The following is a 9,573-nucleotide window of genomic DNA, read 5'->3' on the forward strand; positions in this document are numbered from 1 at the left end:
CTCTTGATTGTGATTTTTTATAAAAGAGAAGAAAGGAAAGAAGAGAAATAAAGAGAATACAAATTCTCTTAAATTTATAATTTTTTTCTCCTTTAAATCAAACAGATTTGGAAAGAAAGGAATTGAAAGTTAATGAATCTTTTATAATTTCCATCTTATTTTTTAATAATAAAAAATAAAATTAATATTAAATTTCAATCCTAATGCTTATTTCAAGCTTCCTATCTAAGTCTCCCATCCGATTGAGACTCCTATGGACGGAAAAATCAACGAAAATAAAAGAAAAGATAGAAAAAATTAAAAGATAAGATCTTTTCTTGATACCTTTAATAGGTTTATGGGATTCTTTTCAAAGGTATAATGGTAAAAGAAGGTTGTAATATTTTTTTTTTTTCATTTCTTCTTTGCTTCCAACCAATAAAAAAAAATTATTTTTTTCTTTCTTTAAACTCTCAACCAAGAATAAAAAATATACTTTCTTTTTTTTTTTCTTTTTTTTTACTAATATATTTTTTTTACTTTTTTTTCTTCTCCAAACTCCAAATCAAGATGTTAAGTATCAATTTTTTTTCACTCGTTATCTAAATAAAATTTTTTATTATTTTTAAGTGGTGTTTGGTTGGTTAGCTTGATTACCTAATGTTATCCATCCTTCGAGGATTCAAATACAATAGTGGAAGTTTGCTAGCTCCAATAAAATTTTACCAACAGAGGATAAAGTTTAAATATATCATCAGCATCCCATGAATTTGGAAGGATATATTTTAAGCATCCAGACACAGAAAAATTGTAGGCCACGATCCTTTTCAGGTGCTTCTTCTATCGACCAATCAAACGAGGGAATACATAGCTCAAGTGGTAGCTATGGTGGCATTGAGCTGGTTTTGCTGCTTGATGCAAATCAAAATAAATCTTTCTATTTGCATAACTAAATTCAAACACGCCACACATAAACTATGTAAACTAGTCTTTATTTCTGATGACCGCACACTAGTGCCAATTCTCACCCCTTCAATCTTGACCCGGCACATAAAATTTGGCCCCACAGATTAGTCTCAGAGAAAACTTTAGTTTGATTGTTGAGTCCAACATCTTGGCATCCAAAGTGCAATCAAAATTCACCACATCAACGCAAAATTAGCAATAAATTCACATGAGCTCAAATCCTCTATTTTGGGTCTCAACTAGAAAGATCTAGTTTTATACCTAATTCATCGTTCATTGCACCCTAAAATGGTAACGAACAAGCAGATATAGCGCATTCTACAAAACAGATGGATGGACAAATAAAAGTAGGGGGGACAATGGCTTAATCGCTCAACTCGTTCAACTTGATGCAGTCCATTATAGAATCGATTTAGATTACGTATCTAATAAAATGATTAGATTTGGATCTAGATTTTTAATTTATTTTATGTACAATCTGACCTGTATCTTATCTGACGCGATCGACGGAGTCTCTTGGATAAAAGAAATTTAATTCAATCACCAAGCATTCCACTCCAAAATGAGGAGAATCCCCGCTAATTTATTCTGGCTCAATTATTCATATTCCACGACTTCACAGACGGGGAAGAAAAAAAATATCATTTTCTTAGCAGGAGACGTCAATAATGGAATGCCGCCGCTGGGAAACCGACGTCAAGCCTGCACGTGATGTGGATCCGTGGAGATTTTCTCCACCAATCTCTTCTGCTATTTCTTCTAACCAATTCCGACTTCCCTCTGTCAAAATTCGAGTCTTCTCAGTACAGTGAAGGGATCGATGGCGATTTGCTCTCCCTCGTCGGAGTCCTCGTCGGCGACGAGCGGCAGGGCCTGGGTTGTCCACGCGCTGGTCGTCGGAGCGGCAGTGGTGGCAGCGGTTGGCGCCCACGCCGCGGTGTACTTCAAGTGGTTCAGGAAGGATCGGAGCCGGGTGGTGGGATCATCCCAGCCCGGTTTGCCTCCTCGCGTTCGAGGGGAAACCCCTGGTCCGGATCCTCGGAAACCCATGATCCAGGTTTGAGGTCCAATCTAGGGTTTCATACAGTGTTTTGGTTAAAATTCTCGTCCTTTTTAAGATTACAGAGTTTTTTTTTTTTTTTTTGGGTTGTTGAATGCTTGCTGTTTAATTTTACTGTGTGAAAAAGGAAAAAGGGCGTGAGCTTGCTTACCCTAAATAGGGAAATAGAGCTACAAGCATCTTAGCTGGAAAGATTTTGTTGTGTGTGTGTGTGTGTTTTTTTTGGAATTTGAGGTTATGGTGCGAGCTTCGTATGCCTTCATCTTTGCTGACGTTTCGTTACACTGATGTGAATAATTATGATTGGTTTACTGCACACACAGTTAATGCTTTTCTAGACACAAACTAATTGTGTAGAGAAAAAAGCTAAAATGGGAAAATATATCTCCTTTTATCTAATAATCTGATATAAAAATGAATGAATAAATGTTGTAAATGACTTATGTTTATTATTCAGAATTGTTATTTTATTGATTAGGTACAGTAACATGAACATGAGGGTTTTGGAATGATTACAGTCCACTTATTTATATGATTGACAGATCTGTGTGTCATTGCATAGTTCTATCATGATTCGTGGAGTTGTTGGAGATTCCACAATTACAATAATACTGTAGTGCCTTGTTGGTGATATATAATTGAGCCTTCACCTTCATTTGTATTTTCTGATGGCTTCTACTGAATGTTGTGTGACTGTTCTGTTCCACTGACTCTTCATAATGACTTTATAGAGAACATGGGAGAGAGCAAAGTTGGCTTCTACTTTGGACCATGTTGGTACGTGTGATTATTTATTTGCATTTTCTGTTTTCAGTTCGTATGATGCCAATAATAGGATTATGCTCTGTGTGGTGCAATTTTTATCTCTTGAGGACCTTTCTAGAAAACTAGATTAAGCTGCTGGATGGACCAACTTATAGATGATAACAAAGTTCATATTTTTAATCAACATACTGAGATCATAGGCTCAGCAGGTTAATATTATTATTTAATAGTAAACGGCATTATAGTTTGATTAAAAGGAAACAAAACTTTGTTGATAACAAAATGGAAGAGCTGAAAAAAAATTTGATCATAGAAGTTGCTATTCCTTTGACGAAAATGATTGTTATATGAAGTCTAAATTGTTAACTGCATGCTGTTTTAAATTATCCTACATCTGTCTTGAGACATATAAAGAAACTCATGTGAAACTTGGGATTATGGACATAGCAGCATTGAAACTTGCCCTCATAGATAAAATAACTGGAGATTGGAAGGATGAGGATTTAAGGCATTGAAATTTTGTGTACAGAGTCAGTAAGTAATCAATTAAAGGAGATAAAATTTATATTTTGTGTCATCGCATGCTAATCATGGCATACATAACTAGGAAAAAGCCTCGGCTATAATTAATGAGCTTGGCTGGCTCTATTGGGCTATGCAAAACAACAATTTCTGCAAGGACATGGTGTTCTATTTCAGAGTCTTGTGGTGGCTGTCATGGTAATGCAGTATCTGAACATCTCTCTCACTTTGATGCTTTACCTTGTTCATTTTACACTAAGTGGATCTCCCTTCTTTGGCACTAGTTGTGGCAACGGACAGTGAAAAGATTGCAGAATGTTGTAGAGAATTTGGAGCTGATGTGATAATGACATCAGAATCATGCAAAAATGGTACCTTCTTGTTTTCTCTATTTTTCCAAGTGCCTAAAGCTACTTATATATTATCATGTGCTTTGTTTCATCTGCAGGGACTGAACGTTGTAACGAAGCACTTCAGAAGCTTGGAAAAAATTATGATGTTGTTGTCAATATCCAAGGAGATGAGCCTCTTATTGAACCGGACATAATAGATGGTGTTGTTAGAGCTTTGCAGGTTGTTACTTGCACATTGCTTGTTGAGTTTCTTGTCTTTACTTATATATAGCTTGTATTAGATATTTCTGAATTTTTATGAGCCATTACATTGCAGAATAGAGGAGTTGTATCAACTTCTCCTGTGCTTCCTATGCTGGCCAACTTTCAACAACATTTATCGGATTTACCTATTTCACAAAAACACATAAGGACAGGACACGTTGCCTCTATAATCTGTATAATGTTAACAGCTCTCATGATGAAGAAAACATGTTTAACCCAAAGTTATTATTCTCATATAGTTTTTTCCGAACCTTGGAATTTAGAAAGAATCCTAGGAATTGAGTAAAGCATCCAATTTTTCTTGTAAAAACAACACGAATGCATGGTATCATGATTTTAGAAATCCTAGTGTAGAAGAGCTATTGAACCTTTCCAAAATTTTCTGGAATCCAACCCTGAAACCAACCTTGAAAATAGGTTGGAAATAAAAGTAAGCAACATTTGCGTTCGATCTTTAAACCAACTGCATAAAATAACCATACATAGTTAAGCGATGGATAATGTCTTTCTTTTCCTCCCTTTCATTTAAGTGAACTTGGATTTATCCATATTCTGTTTTTTAAAATGAAATTTGAGTTTAGTAAACTTTAGGGACCTTCATAATGTCCTCATTATCATGGTTGCCAAATTTTCTGTGGATCAACTTTACTTCTTGTTTACTTGTAGGATTTAGTGTGCTGTTTCATTTTGTTTATATGATCTGGTTGCTACCTTCTGCACTTGGGGCTCCCTCTTTTGCTGTTCCTGTTTTAGGTCTCTTTCTCTCTCTCATGCATGTGCTGATATAAATTACAGCTTGAGTCTTTGATAATTTCTTATTTGAAACAAAAGACATGATGTGACATCATAAATTTGATGGAATTTAACTTGAGTTCTCAATCATTGTTTCTAGCTGCCATGGCTATGAGTAGATACTCGATGATCTTTTATTAGGTTTTATAAGGATCCGTGCAAACATGTATTAAGTCCCACATCGGTTATGCGTTGAGAAAAATTTGGGTACATATACAGGATTAAGAAATTCAAATAATATCCTTCGGCTAGATTTTTTGGATGAGATCCTGAGTTATTACAAATGGTATTAGAGTGGACTCTGTTCATAACCTATGTGGACTAAGGGATACTGTAGTATGAGTTTATTGGGGCTAACTATGGGCCAATCATAGTGTTTATGAATGGATATATAGATCTGGACTCTTAGCTTGACGAGCATGCCAGGGCTTAAATAGAGGGAATATGTGAGAATGCGTACAGATATGTATTTAGTCCCACATCGATTATTCACTAGAAAGATCTTGGGTATTTATATAGGCCCCAATGAATTCAAATAATACCTTCCGACTAGCTTTTTGGGTGAGGTCTTGGGTCGTTACAAGTTTTGTTTCTTCCTTGTATATATTTCATTGTTTTTAGTTGTCTAATTAAGTTAAGGCTACATTTGGTTTCTCTTGAACTGAGAAAAGTTTATTTTAAGAATCTTGTGTAGGGTTTTTTTCTTGCCTTCTGCACTTTTGATCTTTCTCAATCTCATTATGCATTAACACTTCTAAGAAGTAGGGTTTTGTCATCTTATATTTCCATCTGGGCTTGGACAGGCATCTTTAGTCTTATTGTTTCTAGTGAAAAAGAAACTAAAAGTTATGCTTTTTTTTTAAAAAAAAAGGAAAAGGAAAAGAAGAAAGATCAAAAAAGGGGAAAAGGACTGGTAATTGGCAATTGGAAAATAAAAGGTTGGTAAATGGCATAATTTATATATCTTAGCCCAACTAAGAATTGTGCCAGATATGACAATTGTGATGGTATGAGTTATCATCATTCTGGGTATAGAACAAAGTTGTTATTTATGATAATTGCTGCATGTTCTGGGTGGCAAATTTTTTTTGTGTGTATGTTTTTCTGTTACAGGAAAGCTGCTTATTTTTGAGTAATCTTCCTGGTTGTAAGAAATCTGAGAGTTTGTTATCTGTCCTCTTGATTAAGTGGTTAACCGTCCTTGCAATCACGGTAATTAGTTCTTGCTGAACCATGGCGTATACTTTTTGACTATCTGAAAAGCATATTACAGCCCACCATTAGTGTAACGACTTACTAGATTTTAAACTTTATGTTATCCAGTTTAAGGAAGCATCTTAATATAGATGAATCAACCTATACTTGCAGTTAGGTGTGTTTAGTTAAAAGACTGTTGAGCTAATTTCATATGGTCAAAATCTGTACCTACTCTTTTCCAAGTCTCAATTAAATGATAAGCAGTAAGGATTCATTGGCTGCTGCACCATCATGCGGATAGAAGTTCTATCTATTTTAGTTTAGGAATAATATGCGTTACTCCACATTGTTTTTTTTTTTTTTTTTTTTAATTTTATAAGTTTCTATTCATCATTTAACTGAAGTACGTTGTGGTAAGCAGGGAGCTCCTGATGCAGTTTTCAGTACTGCTGTCACATCCTTGAAACCTGAAGATGGACTTGACCCGAACAGAGTAAAGTGTGTGGTGGATAATCATGGATATGCAATTTACTTCTCAAGGGGTTTGATCCCATTTAACAAGTGAGTTATTCATGTATTTCATTTTACATGTTCTGTCATGAGATATCATGGGTATATCCTGATTCATCATTTCTATTTTTAATTTGTCTGCACAAATTTCAGGTCAGGAAAAGTCAACCCACAATTTCCCTATCTACTTCATTTGGGCATTCAGGTTTGTGTTCTACTCAGGATATTTGTATGCTATCAAATTTGCATCAGGATGTTTTTATCTGATAGTGTTTATAGTTAGCATTTATTCTATTGTATGTCAATATCAAGTACATATTGATGTCTTGCAGTGTTTGCTAATATTAGTGTTCCTGTGTCTTGCCAGAGCTTTGATTCAAAGTTTTTAAGGATCTATCCGCAGCTTCCACCCACTCCCCTGCAGCTAGAGGAAGACCTTGAACAACTTAAAGTTCTTGAAAATGGATACAAGATGAAGGTAATTCTAAGATATCCAGATTGATATTTCCTTTTGGGAATAATGTAGGCAAAGGGCATTTCTTCTCTTTGATATCATTGAGATGAGTGTGTTTCCTGTAATCCCTGTTTGTGAATACCATATGGACTTGTTGCTAGCATCAATTTGACATATAAGTTCTATATTGACTTCTTTGGGCCCTTATTTTGTGTTAATTAAGCATAACAGTCCTCTATCAAGTTTTAACAATACTTAACATGCAAGACGTAGGCCTGCTAAGGTTTCAAATCTTGTTCCACTTGGCCGAAAATGGTATTATGTTCTAGATTGCCTTTTTTTCTAAAAAATTTTTTTGACATTCTTTTGTTTTATTATTATTTCATCATATACATTCTAACAAGTTCTAGTGAAACTTACTCATGCATGTGTCATATCAAGGTGTTAAATCTCTGTTATCATTGTCTTGTCAACTGGGTGCAAGATGTGATGTATCTCAGAATCAGCTCAGCACTTCAGAGCTGCTTGAAGCTACATAATCAAAATGACTCAGAAATATGCCAACAATGAACCAGAAAACCACAAAAGAGCAAGATGGGATTTTCTGTGGGATGTTTTTTTTTTTTCCCTCGTCATGGTATTTTATGATGACATTTTTATTGTTTATTAATTTTTTGAAAATGAAAAGCATATTATAATTTTATACTTCAAAATAATGAACACCAGGAAAATACATAATGAGGATGTGATTTGATTAGGTATTTTGACAAGATCAAGTGTGTTAGTAGCAATTAGGTTTGTGTCTCAGGGAGTTTGGCATAATGGAGTGGAATGACAAATGCTCTCAAGTCTCAACATCTAGTATTTCAAACGAGCAACACAATTCACATTTAACAACAAGACTCTGCTAATTAATCTGAAGTGAAATATGGTCTTTAACACTACTTGAGAGTTTATTATTATAATTTTTGTTGTCATCATTGTTATCTGGCATATAGTTTCAGAACTCCTGGTGCCATCCATTTGTGGTTTGTAGCCTGCTGTGGTGGACACTGGACCATGACCCCCTAATTACTTGTTGTGTCATAGCTGAGTCTTCATCTGAAGTTACCTGTAGCCTCCGGAAACCCTTGTACTCAGGTCAAAACATATCAGCTGTATGGTATGCTTCCTATGTTCCAAAAATATACCTTTACACTTGCTCTTCCATAAATGCTATACCATCGTAGCAATGCAAGAGATCACATTCATGTACCACCCACTTGCAACATACTTGCAACAAATGTGAGCTAGGAACTTTCTGACATTAATTTCTGTACTGGAACCACCTCCTTGTGTTGACATGTATATTGCCCATACTCGAAGCAAGTCATCTTAGTCTAATTACCTGTTTTATAAAAACACCTCTCCCCCTCCCTCCCTCCCACTTCACCACCCACACGTACACTGTTCCTCAAGTCCACTTTCCTCCAAAATTTTGAGTCAGATAATATCTACAACCAAAAAGATAAATTGAGAAACAGTTCAATACTGATACGAGCCACCTAAACTGCCAGAGCTGGCCTGTCCACCAATGGAATGGTTTCTCCAGAAATGATTTAGAGCTAGCCAAAATGTGCATCAAATGTGAAATTTCTATCCTTGGCACTTGATCTCCACAATAAGACAAATTTTTTGCTAGTTCAATGACATATAGTGTTGTATCCGGTTTTCTGTTGAATATTATAAACAAAAGTTTCATTGTTTAAACTCCCCTGGCTATCCACAAGTCTTTGGGGGTGGTGCATGAGGATCAGGTCATCAAAAACAAGCGGTTTTGCTGTCATTATACATGATGGGTCTTCTCATGCCTCACTTTTAGTAAATAACGTACTCTCCTATGTCATCTTGCTTTGTTGCAGGTAATCAAGGTTGACCATGATGCCCATGGTGTAGACACCCCTGAAGATGTTGAAAAAATAGAAGCACTCATGCGAGAGAGAAACATTTCATAGAAGAGAAATCATGTATGGAGAAAAAAAAATATGATGCATACATCAGAAATAAAGCCTTATTTGCAGCATTTTCCAAAGTGGATTGACATCATTTTTCATTTAGTTTTCAGCTTCCCTCAGTTCCCTGTATTTTATTCTCAGCAGATGTTGTTTATTTAGCTTTTAGTATATGGTCATATTTACCATGATTGGCATTTCAACAACAATTCCAAGGCAATAAAAAATTGGTGATTTCCCTCTTAGCTGGTGCGAAATGCTGCAAATGTTATGAGCTCATTAAGGAAATGGTGTCATTGGAGATGTTGGAATTATATAGAGGACCAAGAGAGCGCCAGGGGATCTAAAAAAGCCCTGGTGGTTTCTGCAATAAGTATCTTTTCCAAACGCATTCTCATGTTAACTGGTTAACTGGTCCAGAAATTAGCAGCTATCACCTACCCGGTAATCTTTTTTGTGCTCCTTCGATAATTGATAATACTTCTGATAGCTGTTGCTATCTGTGGGACCTTTTTTGTGTTAATGATCAACCAACCCACTATTAGTCAACTACATTTCAATGATTTGAAGCTCTGTCTAATGTGATTAGATTTTATAGCTCCTTAGATGTTCTTATTGCAGCATTATTTTGGATCCAATATCGCGAAATAATTGGACTCCATGCTTGGTTAAGTTCATCACCATTGCAACTAAGGTCACCCGCATTGCAACTTGGAAAGC

The 9,573-nt window shown here is 35.5% G+C and overlaps 1 protein-coding gene across 1 annotated transcript; it reads left to right on the forward strand.

Annotated features, from left to right (window-relative positions):
• Window positions 1-1,538: 1,538 nt before the first annotated feature.
• On the forward strand, window positions 1,539-9,098 carry LOC140858462 (3-deoxy-manno-octulosonate cytidylyltransferase, mitochondrial-like). The gene is made up of 8 exons (XM_073259165.1): window positions 1,539-2,002; window positions 2,737-2,782; window positions 3,577-3,663; window positions 3,741-3,865; window positions 6,320-6,459; window positions 6,562-6,613; window positions 6,776-6,886; window positions 8,764-9,098. The coding sequence occupies exons 1-8, from the start codon at window positions 1,766-1,768 to the stop codon at window positions 8,854-8,856; spliced, it is 891 nt and encodes a 296-aa protein (XP_073115266.1). The 5' UTR covers window positions 1,539-1,765; the 3' UTR covers window positions 8,857-9,098.
• The last annotated feature ends 475 nt before the right edge of the window (window positions 9,099-9,573 follow it).

This window comes from Elaeis guineensis, chromosome 6 (assembly GCF_000442705.2).
Source record: "Elaeis guineensis isolate ETL-2024a chromosome 6, EG11, whole genome shotgun sequence".
Taxonomy (NCBI): domain Eukaryota; kingdom Viridiplantae; phylum Streptophyta; class Magnoliopsida; order Arecales; family Arecaceae; genus Elaeis; species Elaeis guineensis.

Coding starts and splice junctions, on each gene's coding strand:
- LOC140858462 (XM_073259165.1), top strand. CDS start 1,766: ATGGCGATTTGCTCTCCCTCGTCGGAGTCCTCGTCGGCGACGAGCGGC. Junction 3,866..6,319: donor GTGTTGTTAGAGCTTTGCAG/GTTGTTACTTGC, acceptor TGTGGTAAGCAG/GGAGCTCCTGATGCAGTTTT. Junction 6,460..6,561: donor GGTTTGATCCCATTTAACAA/GTGAGTTATTCA, acceptor CACAAATTTCAG/GTCAGGAAAAGTCAACCCAC.